The sequence below is a fragment of the Scleropages formosus genome, chromosome 10 (assembly GCF_900964775.1).
Source record: "Scleropages formosus chromosome 10, fSclFor1.1, whole genome shotgun sequence".
Classification (NCBI taxonomy): Eukaryota; Metazoa; Chordata; class Actinopteri; order Osteoglossiformes; family Osteoglossidae; genus Scleropages; species Scleropages formosus.
Window position 1 is genome coordinate 13825581 of NC_041815.1, and position 21137 is coordinate 13846717.

The 21137-nt window shown below is 44.1% G+C and overlaps 1 protein-coding gene across 4 annotated transcripts in view; it reads left to right on the plus strand.

The window, feature by feature from the left end:
• Window positions 1–200: 200 nt before the first annotated feature.
• The window catches only part of LOC108922449 (protein CASP-like), a 93850-nt gene continuing 72913 nt past the window's right edge, over window positions 201–21137 (plus strand). For 2 of the 4 annotated variants that reach the window (XM_018732570.2, XM_018732571.2), the window contains exon 1: window positions 268–384. In XM_018732570.2, coding sequence (XP_018588086.1) covers window positions 322–384 — 63 coding nt within the window. In that variant the 5' untranslated portion in view covers window positions 268–321. Of the gene's footprint in view, window positions 385–21137 lie in introns of all 4 variants that reach the window. The other 2 variants (XM_018732572.2, XM_018732573.2) reach the window with 2 other exon arrangements.

A 21137-nucleotide genomic window follows, 5' to 3' on the forward strand; every position in this document is an offset into this window, starting at 1 on the left:
ACACTCCAGTAAAATAATGGAGCACGTGCCGCAGCCATGCGATCCTTGACGTGATGACGCCAAACGTGAATCCAGTCCACGTTTTACGGGTTAGAGCGCTCACCACTTCCCGTTCGATGTCTCCATTCCGCGGCCTGTTCGATAGGGCAGGTCGCCGTTCGATAAGTCCGTTCCGTGACGGTGTTCGATAAGCGAAGGGCCTCTTCGATCACTCCGCTCCGTGTTTTACGAAATCCCCCCCCCGCCCCCTTCCAGCTCCGCGAGCTCCAGCCCCTCGCGCTCTCTCCGTCAGCCTCTCACTCCGTCTCAATATGTCTCAAGATGGCGGCCAATGCGGGATCGATGTTTCAATATTGGAAGCGCTTTGATTTACAGCAGCTCCAGGTCAGCCTCTCCATCCTTGTCGGTGCTTTTCTTTCCTTCGGGGCGGTCACGAGGGGCAGAAGTGTTTGTGGGGCAAGTCGTTTCGCCCTGGAGCACCCCCTTTGCGCCGGTGTTTCGCCACTGCTTTCGGAACGAGTCTCGTCCTCACCTCATTGATCAAAGCGCCGTTCTCGCTGATCGGAAATTGATCCTCTTTGTTCAATTCCCATCGATCGACCATCATGGCGCCCCGGCACCGCCGCGGGGAAACGGAAAGGGCCCCTCGTAGGGTCGGGGAGCTGAGAAACTACTGCCTAACATTTAACAACCAGTGGACGGGGCGCGAAGAGAGCCCGTCGCCTGCTCGCGAGTTTGTGTCGCCGGAGAGTGAGCTCGCGGAGGGAAGTGCTGTGGCGGGCGGCGCGCCGACACCGCGGCTCGTTTACTTTAATTGTTTTTACGCGCGGCTCGCAGGCGCGCGCTCGCTCTTTCGCCGCCGCCGCTGTCTCTCTAGTTTATGAATCGCGCCGCCTCGTCCTGCGGAGCTCGGATAGTTACAAAGTCGGCGCACACTTTGCCAACAAGCGAAGGAAAGTCACAGGAGTTGTTTTGACCAGGTTCGATAAGTTGGCATGCGCGGCCGGACTTCTGACTGTTGTCGTGATAGTCAAAAGTAGAGCGGCGTGTGTGTGTGTGTGTGTGTGTGTGTGTGTGTGTGTGTGTGTGTGTGTGTGTGTGTGTGTGTGTGTGAGAGAGAGAGAGCGCGGAGCGTTCAGTGTTAAGTCACCTCAGGCGAGCTGTGGTGTGTCCTGTCACTCAGCAGTGACCGCACCGCGGAACCTACAAACACAACAGTCGGAGTCGCGTTCGCCCGGCGCCATCGCATCGAGCAGCGCACAGAAAACGCGTTGTTCGTTGTTGTGCCCGTGTTTCTGTTTGTCACACTCTGCTGCCGGGCTCCGGTTTACACGGTCTTCAGTCAGAAACTTTTACACAGAAGCGCTACTTCGAACACTTTGCGGGCTTTAGCTTAGTGTTTAGGTGGTTTTTTTGTTGTTGTTGTTATTGTCACGTTCGTGTGTTAACTCAAGTGGACCTACATCATCCACACTCCGCGTCTCCCTCCATAACCATAACTGCCGGATCTTAGACACGATCCCCCCCCTCCTCTCCGACACAAGGGGGAGGGAGGTGTTTTCTCACACGGTGAGCCAACGTGGAACTTCGAAGGGCCGTTTTCGGTGTGGAAATGGGGTCGCGGAGCGATGGATCGTGTGCGGATCCGCTCTGTTTCACACGGCGGGACACCCGCCCCCCCCCCTCGCTCTGCTCTTAACCTACCTTTGAATATTTGTCCGACTGCGGCAGATCTTTACATTTCTTTCAAATTTGCATTAATGGCCTTTGCGGGGTGCTGCGCGTTTTGAAGCGCTTATGGTTGGTAAATAAGTGGGTTTTCTTCTCGCTACACTGTGTCCGTGTGCCGCTGTGAGAGTTGGTTGCGCTCCCGCTGCCCTGGCCTGGTAATTTACACTGGTATACTGATCACTTTTACCGAGTCCTGATTGGACTTCCAATGACATTTCAATGTAGCATTATTATGAACAAGCGTTCAGCCCTCTTGTCTGTTCCGCTTCTAGTACACTTGAGCAGGGTACTTCACCTGCGCTGTTGGTTCAATACCTCACTGATGGCTTTCCAGAGAAGCATCACCTAAATGACAGGATGTGTTAATTTCAAAACGAACAAACAATATTTAAATAAGTCGTCCCACTTGATTGATTATTGTACTTGAGGAGTTTTACAATCTTTGACACTTGACAGGTGCTGTGAAGTCTAGATTAAAATAGAGTAAGCACCTGCCGATATATCTAACCGCAACACTTTTCCCTTCTGTGTGTGTGAGAAAGTGGATAGTTGGATTACAGTTATCAAAGACACAGGAAGTAGCAAAGGCTATACTTGGATTCAAAACTGTTACAGCCCCAGGTTGTTTGCTTGGTATGCGTGAGAAGAGTGCTCTGTAAAAATAAATTGAATTGAATTTTATCCACAGCTGCTTTTTTTTTTTTTTCTCTTTCTTTCTACCTGAGTTTCGTGCAATCGTTTTTCTTTTGAGATACTTCTAGTTGCACTTATTTCAGTGGCGAAATAGCAGATTCCCTGTCTGGATTTAAACATGCAGACGTTTTCGCCTGTGTTCGCTGCCCGCCGCCTTTCGTGTGTTGGGTTTGCTGCAGAAGCGTTGCATCCGTGTCCTCGTGGGACAGTCAAGTTGGAGATCTAATGAGCTTTCAGACTCAGCTCCTAACGTGCAAGAAGCGTCTTCATTTTGTCTTTAAGTACATCTCGAGTAATCTCTCTGTTCTCCCAGATGTGCATTCAAAGGTTCGCTGCCAGGCATGGCTTCATTTTGAAATATGCGTTGCATAAGGTTGTCAGAAGAGGTCCTGCTATTATTACTGGACTATCATATGCTATTAGTTAAGACTGTACATTTTGGTCTTTCTGGACATGTTTGATTTGTCTGGATAAAAAAAGAAAAACCTGGTTGGCACTATGAGTTCTGAAGATTCACTCTGTGTATTATTGATGGTGGCTTATTTACATCTGTGAAGTGGTTTCTGGAATATAGCTGTTTTAGGGCAGTACTATGCATTTTTTTCTTTGTTTTTCAATGCTCAACCTTTTCAGAATTCATTTTTTTCCCACTACCACTAATTATACACTTGCCCCTACTTTCTTGAATTTAAAAAAAAAATGCAATTTGCACCACATGCACTGCAGGCAGGTGTGCATCAGTTTGTGTTGCGTTTATGCTTTAGATACAGGTGCGTGTAACCTTAAAGGTCTCCTTAGCCAAGTGCTTCAGGAAACTACTGATAAGGAAGAGTCATTATAAAGATGTTTCGGTTCGATACACCTCTGCTCATCTGTAAGAGTTGTCGCTCCAGAGCTCACCGTGACACTTGCGTTTAAACAGTACCTTCGCGTTAGTGATCTTCGGTACTCCGAGTTCTGTTTGGACTTGTGACGCTGGGAGTCAGCAGACACATCCCACAGGTGCAGGGCGCCTGGCCAGCTAGTCTTTCTGATGTAGAGACTGCAATCTCCCCCCTCCCCGATGTCAGACAGCAGCCCACAGGAGCAGGCTTTTCAGAGCCTGTTCTTTTGATGTGAAGCTGTGAATAAAGAGCCTTGTTGTTGGGCCTTGGGGTGGGGGAGGAGCAGCGGCTGCTCCCTGCTGTACTTACAGTAGGCTTTAACAGCGAGGAACCTCCAACAGGGACACAGTTACTGGCTCTCCTTTGTAGTGAAAAGGGTGTGAGCTGGGCTCGTTCTCACGGTCGAGTTCAGTTTGGACATTTATGTCTCATGCGATGCCAGAATTGCAACCTGTCTGTCCCAACACGTAGAGCCTGTTCTTGCCGCTTTTCCCTGACAGCACAAACCAGGCAGGAGGTACTGTCCTGGAGTCTCAATCTGCTGTTAATTAGTCACTGTGTTCAGTGTTTTATGACCTGACTGGGGGCTTCATTAATCGTTGACAGGTGATGTTCTTTTTGACTTTACAGATTTTTCCGTTCCGTCTCTGCTTTAGCAGATGAAAGTGACTTTCTCTCCTAAGACATTTTACTATTTTTAATGAACCTCTTTAAATTATGAAGGGCACTTTTTAGTTCACTTGTGACTAGTTGCTTCTGGTTTTGACAACTCTGGTGTAATGTCTTTCTCTTCGCATTTGAGCATTTGCTGTCCTGTTCTGTCGGTCTGCTGTGCAGGACTGTGAGTGCACTGATGTTTGTTTACCCCTCTGTTGCCATGCCAACTACCCAGGGGCTCAGGTAGGAGAGTTTTGCAGAGTTGGAAGACGGCAGTCCCTCTGAGTATGAGCTCACTGAGCTTCAGAAATGCTGTGCAGGTGGTCTTTGTGTAGAGTGACTAGGGCACAGTTCTGTAGGCTTGAGGGTGTGTGGAGGGGTCCAAAGTGCAGATCCTGTTCTTCCTCTTTATTGCCTGTATGCATATGTCACTCTGCCCACTTTCTTCATATCTTTGGAATATCATAGACCCTCCCGTCCTTGCTCCACATCGTTTTTGCAGACACCCTGACGCCAGATGCGTAATTACCCCGGAATGTGTTGCCCACGAACGCGAGCGAAACGGAACAGGGAGGTGGCAGGGAGGGAGGCTACTACATCTGCCCCAGTCCTTTCCTTTTACTGTTGCACTCGTCAGCCAGTTGCTGGTGCATTACATGTAACAGTGGGAATTGAAATGTAGCTACATCCTCAATGTAACAAATGATGCCTAATAAAATAGCCTGGCTCAACAATTCTTTAAGGGGCTGTCCGAGCACAGTTGGTTTGACATCTATCTGTCATAACCATCATTAATTGTGATGTGTAATGTACAGAGCTGTAATAAACGCCGAGTTCGCCTCTGCTCAAACGTATATGTTCAGTGCATGTCATGTTTTGTTGTGTGTTTCCATAGTTTTATATGAATGTAAAAACAATGCTGCCTATTTTCAGTGTCCTGCTGGTAGGTGGCTGCAGTATATGGAAAAAGACAAACCCCTCAGCGGTGATCTACTTAATCTACTTCTGTGCACCTACATCTGGAAATAGTATGGTGAGATATAGGGGGAATTAAGAACTTGAGAAATGTGAGCTGTTGGGGGGTGCATCCCATCCTCTCCCCTCGCTATAGTGGTTGAGGCAAACAGGAGGACTTCTCAAAAGCATGATTGGTGTTGTTCATGCATGAATGATAGCACAGGGTTGTAGGCCTTTAGCTCTGGTATTGATAGGGATTCACTGATTGATTTTATTAATACTATTTCATGTCAGAAGACTTTGGTGTGTTTACATCAAAACCTGTTGCTGTCCTGGTATTTAACTTGTTTTATTTAAAACAGAATATTTTAGCCCAGTGTTATGAGAGGCAGTTTTATTTCCTTCGCTTGTAAGTTCTGTCCTTAGGGCTGTGTATCCTTCTTAATTAAAAATGCAAAAGTGTTTTTTTTTTTTTTTTTTTTTTTTTTTTTTTTTTTTTTTTTAAAACCAATTTTGATTTAGTTTCTGTGATTGCTGCAGTTTTTTTGTGACTGAATTTGATTGCAGTCTGCAACATTGGTTCCAAATCAATGTCTTAATATGTTGCTCATTTATCAGTCGTGCTGAGTTCAGCAGAGATAGCACATTCGTGTTCCAGTACTTATTTGCTAATCTCTTCACCTCATGTGTTTCCTGTACGTGTTTGCCAGATTTTTTCATGAATTGAAGAAACTCGGGTGGGAACTTATGTGTCATTCTGGTGCGTGTGTGTGTGAGTGAGTGAAAGAGAGAGACCTGCCTTCATTCTGAAAGATACTTAAACCTGTGTTGTTAGTACCCCAGATAAATTTATTGATGTTTTTTTGGGGGGGGGGATGTTGTTCTCTACAGGGGTCCTGTATGTTTTAGAAGTGTCTATTCACTTTATTTGGCAAGTGCAGTGCTCACCTGTCATGTTCCATCAGGTAACGTGTCCCCAAGGTCCATTAGAGCATGCTCTGCTTGCAGGTTGTCCAAACCCAGAGGAAGGCATTGAGAAGTGGGACCTCAGTTGTCAGACCTTGAGAGGAGTGGAGAAGTGTTGCAGTTTTGCAGACCACAGCTGCTTTCCTGGCACTTTGAGGTAGAATAGGAAAATGAAGAGTGGGGTTTGTGCTGTTGCGCACTCTGGTTTAGATCAACGTGAATCAGTGACCCCGCAGCCTGTTCAGGGGTTGTCACGAAGGATGTGAGAGGTCTCCAGGTGCCTTCAACATCAGTTGGAATTGGTTCAGATGGGTGCCTAGGGACTGCGCAAAGATTTTACCTGCGGATTTGCTAGTTCTTTGTCATCAGTGAGTGATGATTATGATGTTACTTCATCAGTGAGTGCGACAGATCTCGGTGTGTCTTTCTGTAGGGCAAAATTCTTCTGTTTAATTGGTGAGATCCAACTGTTGCTGAAATCTATATTTACTCTCAGTAAATTTCTCTCTGCCCTGTTCCCAGATTAATATCTGACAGTATTTCCATTTATTGTGACTGATCTTTGAGGGTGTGCTGGGGTGTTCGTTGAAAGTGGAAACTGAAGCTGTCAATTTCAGTTGCGCTTTCAGTAAGGACTCTGTTAATGCAAATGTGGAACATCACTCAGTGTTGTCTATGCAAATTTTTTTTGTTGCCTATACTTTCATCCCTGAAACTGCCACCTGTGGACAAAGTGGAAGTAAATATTTGACCAACTGAAAATGCAATTTACATTTATTCTCTAGAATTCATAGTTCAAGTAAACTTTCCTCAAACATGGACATTTTTCCTTTTCTGAGTTATTAGTATTTTTGCAGAGCAGTTGTGTGTGTGTGTGTGTGTGTGTCCCTTGAGTAAGTCAGATGACAACCTTGATGGTTTTCTCCCTGGCATGTGTGAAGTTTGACAAGTGTCTGTAGTTCACCCCAACACACACACTTTGACCATCAGAGATGATGAACTACTGGTTGAGCTCGCACTGTTGGACCAGAACATCTAGAGAGCAGTAATTTTGCTTTGAGAAGTAATGCAGAGCTGGAGGCAGACTTGTTGTGTTTTCCAGTGGCCACTGGTCCAGCTCCAGAGCAGTGTATCTGGAAGAAGTCATGACCATCTTCATCTGTCTCTCGTTACGTGCCTTTTGTTTGGAATAATTGAGCTGTCGTCGGACTAAATCCAGATGTTTGCCTTTTAAATAAACATTTATTACTTTGACTGCGTAGAAAACGACACATGGTGCTCTTGTCATTTATGATCCTAAAAGGCCTATACTGCCATTGCGATAAAAACCATATTTCAGTACTCTACAGGCTGTTGAGAATTAAGCGTTTTAATGAAAGGCTTTTAATGCCTCTGTGATGAATGGCTGCCAAAAAGCCCTTGTTTGAATTGTTCCGTTCTGTTTCGTTTGCTTATGGGGAAAATGTGCACACAGGAAGCTCAACCCAAGCTCTAGCAGAAGGGGAAAATGGATGAGGTGTACTGCTCGGTGTTCTTTAGTACATATGACAGCATGAAGCTACTTCCTGTAAACGGAATGGTTTCATACAGCAAACTGCTAGTGTTGCCTACGGACTCTTACTAAATGACTGGGGACCCAACCGTACATGATTGATACAGTGGTGTTTAGAACTCGCTTTGTGTTCAGAGTGATTTGATTATTAGAATCAGGTGTGCTGCTGTTGGAACAGAACAAGACAAGAAGAGGGAGAACAACAGCCTTCGTATAAGTGTAAGGGTCTCCAGTCCAACACTTTGGCATGTCTGATAATAAGAGTGTCCCCCACCCAGACAATGAGCGAACTTGATGAGGAGCAAGGTGAGGGCGCTCATGATTCCCTGAGGCATCTGGGAAAATGAGAGCACTGGCTTTGAGACTTCGTAATTGGTCATTTCATGGTTTTTTGATACAGGTGCTAATGGCCTAGAAATGACTAATTTGGACAAAATTCAATCTGGGCAAAGATTACTTTGGCTGCTCTTTGTATATTGCTCACAGTGTTTCGTTGAAGCAGTATGATATTGGAATTATTTATTTATTACTAGAATTGAAAAAGTATCCAGTTTTCCTTACAGTGTAGCCTTATAAAGGAATCTCTGGAATTATACATTTCCTAAAGTGGTAGCTGGGTTATTGAAGTGTTTATTGGGGACTCTAGATTGCCTCACATAAAGTCACTTAACTTCATGTCATTCTGTCAATATGCGAGTTACACATGCAGGAGAGTGAAATTCCATTTCTCTTTGGATCTCCGTGCAACACTGCACTTTTAAAGATCACACCTGCCCGCCACAGACCACCAAGTGGTCCAGGAGATGTTGAGCATCCAGGGATATTCTGGCCTAGGTGTTTCCATACTGCTGTGATACTCAAGGCTCATTGACTGTCAGGACCCAACAACTAGCAGAATAAATCAACAAATAATGAATTTGTCTAGCCAAAGGAAGGTCTTGTCTCTGTCTACAGGCTGTGTTTTGTATCATTAGAAAGTTATTAAAGTTTAACTTTCAGAGCAGCTTATAATTTTTATTTTTATTCATATATTGATGTATTGAGCTTTGACTTGGCTAACAGGCAAATTAACATGAAAATTTTACTTAATGTGTAGCCAAAGGTCAGGGATGGCTTCCTTTTGTCGTTTATACCAGCCAGTCTGATATCACACCAGCGGTTCTTTGATCGTTTGGTTTGTGTAATCATTCCTTTTCCAATACACCGTGTTGCATGAGTGAGCGTACACACAACCTTTTGCAGTCTGTTTCAGTTCTCAGTTTTTGTCTTCGCTACTTAGTGTTCCGATCCACAGTACGTTGGCTTCTCGTTTAGTTCAGAGTTATGACTATTTGTCGGTAGGAAAGTTTTCCAGTTTTTTTTTTTTTTTTTGTTGTTTTGTTTTCACTGTTTTCTAAAACTTCTTAAAGTGAAAGCATCCTGCATTCATGTGTTAGTTGGCAGTAATACGCAACCGAATAGAACACGAGTGAAAGAGTAACTTAGTTGAGTTCTGCAGTATTTGGAGCTTGTCTTGTTTTCACGTGTTGATCAGTAAGATGACGAGCATTAGATGTTTGTGATGTCAAGAGTTGGCACTGAATGAGATTAGAGAATTTTTTCCCCCTTAGTAATTTTAAATTGGTTTTAATTTTAATGTAGCATATTTCAGAAGTAAATGGATTCTCTTACAAAGTTTTACATGTATTATATCTGTATGTATGATCGTATGAAGTTGAAAGTGGCCAAAACTGACTAACATTGGATTCACTTACGTGATTCAATGGCCAGCAATCGGTATCGAATAGGAGGTTGAGGAAACAAGCTCCTGTATTTTTGGAAATTTTGATGGATGCGTGGGTTAAAGAAACATTTATTTTAGCAATATGAAATTTTTCCAGAACCTAACAGATGAGTATGAGCCAGGATGTTTATATTATGTAGCTTTTTTGATTGTGTCAAACAGATTACCAGGTCCCAATTGCGTTTGTCAACTGAGGATCCAGTGTGCTGGGTTATAACTTCTGCTGTATCGAGTGGGAGTTTGTCGATCGTCAGAGCTGTAATTCAGGTGTCTGGCATGGTGCTACACTTTGGCTGAACTTGCAGTCTGTCTGAAACAATTATTACTGGTGACCTGAAAACCTTCAGGAGTCCTGGATGGAAATAGATACCAGATGTGGTCAGAGTGGAAAATAGTTATACGTATATTTCAGCAGAGTGAAAACCATTAGTAGCTGACAAGTTTATCTGTGTTGTGTGACATGGCTTTGGTTACTGCTTAGTTCACCTTTGTGGCCCCCGGCATGACGCTGTCCATTGTCTGCTGGAAGACCCATTCCCCCACTGGGCTCCTTTGTAATGTTATTGCCATTGACGTGAGGGGGAACAGTTTTTTTTTTTTTTTTTTTTTTTTTTTTTTTTTTTTTTTTTTTTAAACTATAAACACACGATTTTTGCATTTCGGTCTCTTTTGAGGTTGCGTTTCTGGTATATTAAAAAAAAAAAAAAAAAAAAAACTTGTTTCTCAACTTCTTTGTGTTGTTGACTTAGGGACCCCCCCCAAAAAAAAAAAAAAAAAAAAAAATGCTGTCGCCTCAGAGCCTGCCTTGTCTATCCCACATAAACAAATTAAGTGTCCTGCTACTGGAGATATTTAAAGCCGGCACCATGGCGGTTAGCCTTGCGTTCCTGTCTGACGCAGCTGACCATGACGACTGTGTTAAAGGAGCTCAGGCCAAGACTTCCCCCTTACCAGTAGGGATTGCTGGTAACAAGTGTCTGCTGGTGGTTGAGTGCCCTGGTGGTTCAAGCCTCCTGTGAGCCTCAACCTTAAAAGAAGCAGTTGTGTTCTTTGTCAGCCAGTTCCTCCTGTGGTGGTCCTTGTGACAGGTCACAAATGCACCCTCGAAACCACTGTACAGCGTGTTGCTTAACAGCAGATTTCAGTTTTTCACGTTAGTGTTGTGACTTCTGATATCAAAGGGCGTCCACCAGCACCCAGCACTTTGTTTCTATTAGATCATTTGCTCTCATGTCCCTAATATGCAGAATACAGAGGGCTGCTTGAGCTCACAATGTGCTGCCAGTCTAATTAAGGTGTTGCTAAATGGTCCATGTTCTTCCTCAGTATCAGAGAACAAACAGGCTGCTTTCTGGAGCTGTGTGTGGGAAGTGTGTTATTTTACTGATGTTCACTGGGCCCAGTGTGCTGCCCTTCCTCTAGGACACTGCTGGACAACAGAGGCCCTAGGGACCTTCCTTGCCCTTGACATTGCTGTAACATTGTGGAAAAATAATTTAATAGGAAGCTTTTTGGCAGGCAGATGCTGCTGTTAGGGTCTGCATGTTTGTTTTGTTTTGTTCTCCCCCCCCCTCCTCTTCCTCTCCCCACCACCAACCTGGAGTGATTTCTACAGGATTCGGTCATTCGTGGCATTCTGCAATGACCGTCCACCAGCAACTGGCTGCCAAATTCAGGGCTGCTGTTTCAGCCTCTTCTCAGCAAATGGTGCTGCAGTGTTGTCTTGGCGTTCTTGAGGTGGTTTACCTTGAGCAGTGGGACACCCTCCTTTTAAGAGTTTTTCCGGTGGATGTCTAGACAAAAATAATCCCGAAAACCTCGCTGGGATCAGAGCAAAACTGCTGCAGTGTAGAGCAAGAAGTGAGATATTTCAGATGGCAGAGTGGTCAGGGAGTCTCTTTGGCGTGGCATTGGGATGGAAAGGCACAAATTGGGTGGTGGTGGTGGTGGTGGGGGTCTCGGTTGGACCATCGGTAATTTTATAAAATTGATTTGCTGCTGTAACGTTGGAAATGAATGGTTTAAGCCTCCTGTAGCCCTGTTTGGTGTCTCTAGTGCATTCACAGTTAAGCTAATGAGAGCTAAGGTGCTCCTCAGCTCCTTTGCAACCCAAAGTGAAGACAGAAAATCCAGCACTTTCCGCTTTAAATACAACTCTTGATTGTGCTTTCAAGTGTGCTCTTAAATGCAGGTGCTGACTCAGGAGCAGCTGTGGGTCACGTAGACTACATTTTACCGTAGGTGGGTTTCATGAGTCCCATCTGTTTTTGTTTTAAAGCCGCCCACTATAACGTCTGCATCAGCTGAAAATTATTTTTAAAAAGCAGTTGCATTTTTTTTTTTTTTGCACACTGGATTAGTATTAGAAATTTTACATGGAACATAAATCTTACCAGTTGTACCTCTTTACTGCTTCATGAAATTGTGTTGAACAGCAAGTGAAAATCCTGGGTGGTTGAACAGTTTGTGTGAAAGAGGTCTTTCGTAGTCTGTACGTGGTCTGAAATTCTGCGCTAGAGTTTGACAGTTATCCTCTCCTTCAACACTAAGGTTTTCTTTACCTTTTCCTGGTGAATTCCAGCTGCAGGTCAGAGCCTTCTACAAGTAAGCGGTTCTGGATGTGGCCTGGGGCTACTGAGGCCTTAGGGAGGCCCAGAATTGTCCACCTCTGCAGCTTGTAGTTCCCACTTTTGGGTCACTTGCAATGTCTTCTTGCAAGGGCAGATGAAAGGAAACCAAGAGTGGTTTTCTTTTGCCTTTAGATACGCTGTGATTGAAGCAGCATGCAAATGTCCTTTGTGGTATGAACTGTATCTGTGAAGGTTCTGTTGTACCTCTGGTTATTTTGGGAGGTGCCATTTTGAAATGTCAACGCTTGCTGCTACGCAACACCGTTTTCAACTGTTGTGTGCTGAAATTGGTGATGCGCTGTTAATCCCTGGAGTGCACCAACTACTTGGAAGGCATGCAAAGGGATTCTTTGGAACATCTGCATTAAAAGGTGTTTCCTTTTCAGGGATGTTTTTATTTGTGGTAGGTGTTGGTTTTTATTTTTTTCTGTTTTTTTTTTTTTTTTTTTTTTAAAGGAAATTGCAGGTTCTGTATTTTCTTTTGATTTGACCTCCAGTTTATGTCCTGCATGGTCCAGGTGTGTGTGTATTTCTTTGTGTTACTTTTTCAATCTCTCCACACCTAGTGGCTCTTTGCAAGGGACAGATGTTCGGCTGGTACAGAGTTTTCATTGTTATCCTGTTGTAAAGGACAATGTCTGAATGCGTGTCACTTGTTTACCATATTCACAGCTTACATGATCATACTACGAAACAAGTTATATTGTCTTGCCGCAAAGTAAGAAATGTATCATATAATTGCATGTAAAACTTATATACACATTTCTATATATGTGACGCTACTGATATTTTTGCAAATTGTTGTCTTACAGTCCTGAATCATGTAATGGGTATTGTTTGTCATGATCTCATTTGTGCATGGTAACCAGAAAAAAAATTGGCAAAAGGTTCACAGAATGATTTAGTTGGATCTGAAAAAGTTCCAGTATAAAAACCTTTTTTTTTTAGATGATATAAATTAATTGGTAAGGAATTTTGTATGCTAGGCAGCCGCTCATCTGAGAAGGAAATCCAAATGTGCAATTATGCTCTTTGTGCACTCTGACAGCTCTGTTCTTTGATACAGGTCTAACCGCTCAGTTGCGACCGCACTGCATGTTCGTAATACGTGGCTGTTTTCCACAGCAACACAGGTCCAGCCATCTGTTGGGGGGGAGGAGCGAAAGTGTCAGTGTAACAGTGATGGTACCAACCTGGTGCTGCTGTGTGACCTGCAGGAGGCTGGAGCAGACAGGAGGATGTGTGGGAGCACTAACTGTTTTCAGCTACTGTGTACTATCGCGGATGTCGCCACAGATGCAGGCACGCGTACCGTCTGTTACGTTATAGCACACATCGGCACCCTGCGTGGAATGTGAGATGAGAGGGTGACCGACCGTTGTGCAGATACGCACGTAGCTTGACGGAGGAAACCTGACTGTGACCACAGACCGCAGGTCGCTCAGCGAAACACAGGATGGAACGTCTTGGAAAGCGTTTGCGGGGGTTTTTGTCGGAGCGTTTCGCTAACCCTTATGTCGGCACGTGTTGGCAGGCGGGGCAGGTGGTCTGGCAGAGGCGGCATTTCCTGTGAACATGGCAGCACGTGGGCCTCCTCCCGTCTTCTGTCTACAGCTTGTGAATGTGAGAAAGTGGGTGGCTGGGGTGGAGCGAGGTCAGTAAGAACTGCCATGCAATCAAAGGCCACGTATCATGCCTGCCCATCGTATGTAACAATCGCATGCTTGTATGTCCAGAAAGCTGCCTCTGTACATTCACTGTACATAGCTGTGCTAATTAATTAGCATTTTGAATTTTAAGTAATTTGGTGACCTTGATAAATTACACCACTGTTGAAGATCTGCACAGTAACTCCAGTGTCAAAATGCTAATACAGCTAGTTCTAGTACTGGGTGTAAATCAGATAAGGTTGTAATCTTTGTAGATATAATACAACATTTGTTTGCCACTACAATGGCCTTGAATTATGGATTTTCTCAGCCATGGTTTGGTCTACAGAGGGGTATTGGTTTGTGTACAGTGTACTCTCTGTCCCACCTGAATAGCTGCTTTTCATCTTACTGAGTAGAGATTGTAACTGTTCCGAGGGTTTCGCACTGAGGGAGAGTTCCAGGGAATTGTTTCCATGATGTGCCAGTGATCACTTCTGCCTGCCATCTGCTTCCTGCCAGTCCTGCTGAGGAACCTTAGTCCTTGTTTTGGGCTTCCGTAAGAGCAGAATCTCCCCTTCCTGGCAGCCTGCTTTGCTGGCACGCTTTTGCCGATGCATTCCTAGGCTTTCCTCCTGCTCCCTGTCTGTATGGGAGAACTCCACACTCAGACCAGCTAGAAGATTGAAATTCATGTTAGTAAGCAAAGCAAGCAGACGTGCCTATATGTTTTCAAGTGATGTGCCGTCCCACTGGGATACGGTGTGTGCCAGCTTATCCATCCTTGTCGCATATGAAAGGAGCGTTTGTCATCAGGTCCAGTAAGCTGTCATTTCTTCATACTGATGTTGTAATGGACTGAATAAAATGTAGAATCACAAAATCAGTAGAGACAACGCGGTCAGAACGGCTTTAATTTGAAACCACTGGTTATTAAAGCACTCCACTACTGGAATTTTTACACTGGTTTTGGGGCATTTTGGCAGCAGTTGATGCACACAGACACCTATAGCAGGATCAGTGACATGGGGCAGCAAGTAGCATAGTGGTTGGAGCTGTTGTCTTGAAATTGAGACCCAAGTTTGAATACTGCCTCTTGCTTGTAGTACCCTTGAGCAAGGTACTTGTCCTGAATTGCTCCAGTAAAAATTACCCAGCTGTGCAAATGAATGTAAGTAGCTTAGTGTACAAACCTCATATAAGTATGGTTTTTTTTATGGGGGGGGCAAAAAGTGCCAGCTAAATAATAATGTTCTTATTGGGCTTCTGTTGCCTTTTTTTGATATTTTAACTGCATTAAAAAAAAGTCCTCTATGCTTCATCTGTACCTTTTTTTAAAATTTGCAGCAGAACTTTATTGATTAACTGCTGTGTAATTATCGAAAGGATGGATGTTACCGTACGCTGATCAGCCACAACATTAAAACCTCTGACAGGTGAAGTGAATAACATTGATTATCTTGTTACAATGGCACCTGTCAAGTGGTGGATATATTAGGCAGCAAGTGAACAGTCAGTTCTTGAATTTAATATGTTGGAAACAGGGAAAATAGGCAAGTGTAAGGATCTGAGTGACTTTTACAAGGGCTAAATTATGATGGCTAGACTCCAAAAGGGCAGGTCTTGTGGTGTGTTCCCAGTATGCAGTGGTTAGTACCTACCTAAAGTGGTCCAAGGAAGGACAACCGGTGAACCCGCAACGGTGTCATGGACGCCCAAGGCTCACTGATGTGTGTGGGGAGTGAAGGCTAGCCCATCTGATCTCATCCCGCAGAAGAGCTACCGTTGCACAAATTGCTGAAAACCTTAATGCTGATCATAATAAGAAGGTGTCAGAACACAGTGCATCGCAGCTTGCTGTGTAGCTGCAGACCGGTTATAGTTCCCATGCTGACCCCTGTCCGCTGCCAAAAGCACCTACGACGGGCACGTGAGCATCAGAAGTGGACCATGGAGCAATAGAAGAAGGTGGTCTGATCTGATGAATTACATTTCCGTATAGCGTATGTGGACGGCTGGGTGTGTGTGTGTTGTTTACCTGGGGAAGGGATGGCAACAGGATACCCTATGGGGAAAAAGGCAAGCCAGCAGAGGCAGTATGATGCTCTGGGGAATGTTCTGCTAGGAAACTTTACGTTTCATGTGGATGTCAATTTGACACGTTCCACCTACCTAAAGATTGTTGCAGACCATTTACACCCCTTCATGGCAACGTTATTCCCTGATGGCAGTGGCCTCTTTCAGCAGGATAATGCACACTCTGAAAATTGTTCATGAATGGTTTGAGGAACTGCGGGTTTGGCCGGGTCCCGCTCTCCGGTGGGTCTAGGATTCGAGTCCCGCTTGGGGTGCCTTGCTATGGACTGGTGTCCCGTCCTAAGTGTGGCCCCTCCCCCTCCAGCCTTGTGCCCTGTGCTGCCGGGTTAGGCTCCGGCTTGCTGCGACCCCGCTCGGGACAACCGGTTTCTGCGTGCGTGCGTGCACGAGAGAGATAGAGTTAAAGGTGTTGACTTAGCCTCCAAATTCCCCAGATCTCAATCTGATCGAGCATCTGTGGGATGTGCTGGGAAAACAAGTCTGATCCATGAAGGCCCCACCTTGCGACTTAAAGGATCTGCTGCTAACGTCTTGGTGCCAGATACCACAGGAAACCTTCAGCGGTTTTGTGGAGTCCATGTCTCGATGGGTCAGAGCTGTTTTGGTGGCATGAGGGGGACCTACACGATATTAGGCAGGTGGTTTTAATGTTGTGACTGACTGGTGTACGTGTGTACAATAAATAGCCTCCTCCTCCAGCCCTTTGATGGCTGCTCTAGCTGTATCAAAAGCCAGCTCTTAGTTGAAAATGTGCTAAAGTCATGGCTTCCTCTGCTCTAATGGAGAACGGGGAAATATAAGAAACAGTAGTGCTGTGAATGTTGGGTCTCTAGATTTCTTGCATACTGTGACATCTATGGAAACTTCTCAGTTGATAGGTCATGTAGGAGTCTTACCTGCTTAGGCAGCTTAACTTTTATGCCTATGGCATTGCTGACAAAGCATCACATTTAATGTTTTTCCTGTTGAGTGAACTGAAACTTGTGTAGGAATGACATGTTGGTTTTGTTTAGAAACTAGTCCATGCACAGTCCTTTTGTGTTGAGGTTACTGTTTGGGGATACCTTGGCTTTTTTTGGTCTCAGCAACTGCTTTCTTAATCCTAAAGGGTAAGAAGAAAAAAAAACCCCCAACATCCGTGTCAACTGCTGTCTACGGCTCTGGACAACAGCAAATTTAATCCCTCCCAGTAAACCCCTTGTCCTTAGAAGCCTTTAGTGTTGCGCCCATAATAACTGAATCCATAAGAACTGATGAGTCCTCAGTAAAGCGAGTATACAAAGAGTAATTAGAGTGAAAACATGAATATGAATCATGTGAATAAATAACCTTTAATGTAAACATTGTAAAGGCCAGAGATAAGCAGCTAACACTCTAAGATTATGTTAATGACGAGCTGCTACTTGATAGTATGTCCTGTCTACGTCATCCGTGACTTAATAGTTTGAGTTCTGCAAACTGGAATTCAATTTGAGGATGAGTTGTAAAGCTTCCCCCCCCCCCCCCTTTCCTCTAACACCCTTAGTTATCCTGAATATTTGAAGATTGTCCTATCCTTTGCCCACTAATGTTTTTGGCTATCTACTAAGTGTGCTAACCAGCTAAACTGTAGGCAGGTAAAAACATGTGACTGAGTGTTCAACCAGCTGAAAATTGAGCTTTCAACAATTATACCCCTTAGTTTTACTGTACTGATCTGTGATATTAACTAGCTTCCAGTCACCATACTTGTGGCTTAATTAGGATGTATAGGTCATTTTTTGACTGAGTCAATGTGTTCAGATAAAAGCTTGAGTTGTGATTCACCCTTGTCCCCACTCCACCCCCCTTTGCTTCTGGGGGTAAATGTGATTGGAGACTATGACTGCCCAGAAGTCATCTTCGCAATAGAGATCTTCCAGCTGTGACCTTCCTCCTCTCCCTCACTCTTTCCAGAATGCCCATGGGGTTGCTGTGAACAGCAAGTTGCCTGGCTATTCATGGCACCCCAGTTAAGGGCAATGGGCATTACCATTCAGTAGGTGCTGCATCCCTATGTGCAGTAATGAAGATGCTCACATAAGAACTGGTGGGCAGAGCCAAGACCACATTGACCAATCCTTTGGCTCCTCTTCTCCCATTTTAATTGATTAATTGAAAACCTTTAATGATGTGTTCTACATGAGTTGGAGAACTTCAAATGATTTCTTATTAGCAGGACTATTCTCTGTGAAAAGTCTGCAGCGGTATCAAGTTGAGTACAGGCCTGAAATTACAAACCTTTCTCCTTTTTCTGGCTTTGTCTGAAAATCAGATCAGAGTAATAGTGGAAGCAAGTTTATTTTAAAAATAAGATGAGATTTTTTTGCCACTTTCTAAATATAATTATATGGAAGTGGCTCTTGTGTTAAAACCGAATGTGTATTTCTGAAAACAGTCAGTGCTTGAGTGCACATGATTTAACCTGCTTAATGTCAGCTGCTGGCATTTTTTTTAATTTATTTATTTTTTTTTTTAAAAAAAAAGAAAGGTATGTCCAGATGTTCGTTGCTTCTGTGTGACTTTTGTTGGAAATTAAGGGGCTTGTGAAATTAGAAAGCTCTCGTTCTGTCACTTGTTGTCCCCTTATTTTTTGTCCCAATCCATACGCACTTTTTTTTTTTTTTTTTTTATCTATGGCTGGAGATTTATGAGCTAAAAATACATTTGTTGGGGGGGGGGGGAAGTGTGTTACGTTTTTTGAAGCAAGCAGCCTCAGGAGAAATGGCTGCTTTTCAAAAGAATTAATCCACCCTGACTTGGCACAAGAATAACAACTTAAATATTTGGTGATGGTATAATGGAAATTTCAGGCCACAACTATTTTTACATAAATTTTGATCAGTAATTGACGCAGGCCGGTGTAATTTAATGATATTATGAACACCTCATTAAGTATAAACACGTTTTTCATTTAGTCTGGTACTTTCTGATGCATAGAATATTTTTAAGCTCTTTTTGGTTCAAGTGTTGGTAAAAATTGCATTGCAGATGTTTTGATATTTCATTTATTTTTAAAATCTCACTTGTGTTACTGAGTTAAAAGCCCAGTGGGAATTTTTTTTTTTGGCTGCCAGTTTTTCCCCAGGAAACCAAAACGAGCCAAAAATGAAGTAAATCAACTAAATCAGCAGCTCTGAATAGTGTGTTTACAGTCTGCTTTTTTTTTCTTGTGAGCTTAGGGTAGATCTCAGATGATAGTGTAAGACTGTGAAACCTGTAAAATATACTTCAGTAGTATGTTTTTGCGTCATAATATGACCCCATAACTGTGTTGGGAAGAGGTGGAAATTGTACTACAAAGCTGAGAATTAAAAAGCCAGTTAAAGACCCCCCTCCCCTCAGTATTTCCTTGTGTTTTGCCCAGGCCTCAGAAGTGTTGGGACTTTGTTTTAAAACTCTCAATTGCCCCTGATGGAAAGTACTTGGCCAGTACTCTCAGTATGGTAGGAGGGCGCAGCTCAGCAGATTGCCACCTGCCCCAGCCTCTGTTTTCCTTACGTAACTGTGACCCGCTGTCCAGACAACACTGTGACACAGCGCTATGTCAGCGGGACTCTGCACTGTCCGCTCCGCTATCGAGTGTCCCGCCTGGCAGCCTTGCCTTATGGGTTTCACTGCCAGTCAGTTGTGCTGCCCCCGCCCCCTTCATCTAATGAGTCTAAAATTTAATTTGGAATGCGATCCAGTTTTGTCTTAGGGGGAGTCTGCAGTTGTCGGCCATCCAGCATTTCATTACAGTTTTGTTAATTCCCATAAATTGCTGATGCTCTCTGCTTCAGTGCAAGTGGTGGACGGAAGGCAGCAGAGCAGCGTCTCGCGTTGCACGCGCAGCTGATAGCATCTGGCACAGGCCGTCTCTCGGGGGAGTGCCGTAATCTGTTCCATCAGCGTTTACTACCGAACAAATTAACAAAGACAAGCGCCGCAGCCTGAGCCAGCAGAATTCCTCCATTAGGAAAATGATGAAGCCTTTATGGAGCGCGGCTGAGCCTCCTGCATGGGGAAGAGATGAGACATGAGCTCGGTGACAGTGTGCACTGGTTCTAGAATGTGGAATGATTTAAAAAAAAAAAAAAAAAAAAAAGTGACCACTGTTTAGTATATGTAGTATAGTCCTGTACACTGGATCGAACATTCGTGGTGCTTAAATGTTGATGGCTGGACTAGTGTATGTACTGGTTAAGAATCTGTGTGGGCTGTAATATTTATTTTTAACAGCCAGTAGTGCAACAGTTAAAGAGCTGAATTTATTTTCAAAAGGCACAGCTCCGCTTGACAGAAGCACAGTACTTAAGCTGCATTGCCTCTCTTTCCAGTTATGACACTGGAAATCTAAGTGTTGCTCTGTATGAAATCATCTGCCAAGGAAGTAAGACATAGCTGTAGGCGTGTGAGGAACACGGGTTTGACTCAGAGTGGTACCGAGATGTGTAAAATAAAGACCGCAATGGTTTCTTTCTTAGTTCACCCTCTAACATGTCACGTTCCTTATTTTCACTTCCGATTCACCTTCATGTCCTCCACTGATCAGCCTGTTTATTGCTGGCGGTCTGAGTGAAAATGAAAATAAAGATGAATTTTCTGCTGCAGCTTTGGACCAAACTTTGCACAGTTTACCGGACACAGTCCCTGTGCTATGAGCATATTGTTTCCTTGGTAGTTCTGAAGGGATAGTTTTTGTTTGTTTTTTGTATTAGTATGGAGGAGATTATGGTGTTGTGATTAGTGTGACCACAGCAGGTAGCGTAGTTGTCACCTTGGAATCATGAGACCCTTGGAGCGTGCTGTAGTAATCCTTGAGCAAGGTACCTTCCCTGAATTTTCCCCCCCACTCTTCCAAAAAAAAAAAAAAAACCATACCTCTGGTATATAAATGGGTAAGTCACCTCAAGTGGCTTAGTATACGAATCTAACATTGTAAGTTGCTTGGGAGGAAGGTGTCAGCTAAATAATGACTTGATTTTGAGGGCAAGCCTTCTGAGCAGATGCATCGCAAATGTCAAGATCAGCACATAATGAGTTCTTCCTCTATCTGTAGTGTAATTTCCAGTAGGTTACTATACATTTCTGTAGCATTGGGCAGTTGACACAGGATAGGAAGAACCTCACTACTCAACTAGGCCTGTCTCACAGTCCTTCTCTGTCACACAGCTAATGCGACAGAGGTGCTCGTCTCCCTTCGGCTTGGTTTCATGCTACTCGTGTTCCACCAAGACCTTGTTGGCCAGAACAAATCAAACTGTGTAACTGCACTAGGCTAACCGGTGGGTGGGAGGCTCTGCTTGATTAAGAGGGAATATTTATTTCCCGTATTCCCATGGCCTGGCCCAAAGGGTCCCAGAGCTCCTGCAAACCTCCTGGAAATCAATTTTTAGAGATTAGCCAATTAGTTTGCATAATTGGTGCAATAGCAGAACCTGCTAATCGCCTTTAGGGGGTCTATACCCCCCAACTCCTCCATGGACAGCAAGAGAGACAGAAAGCTAAGAAAAAAAGTGTTGCTTCTGTGATTTTTAA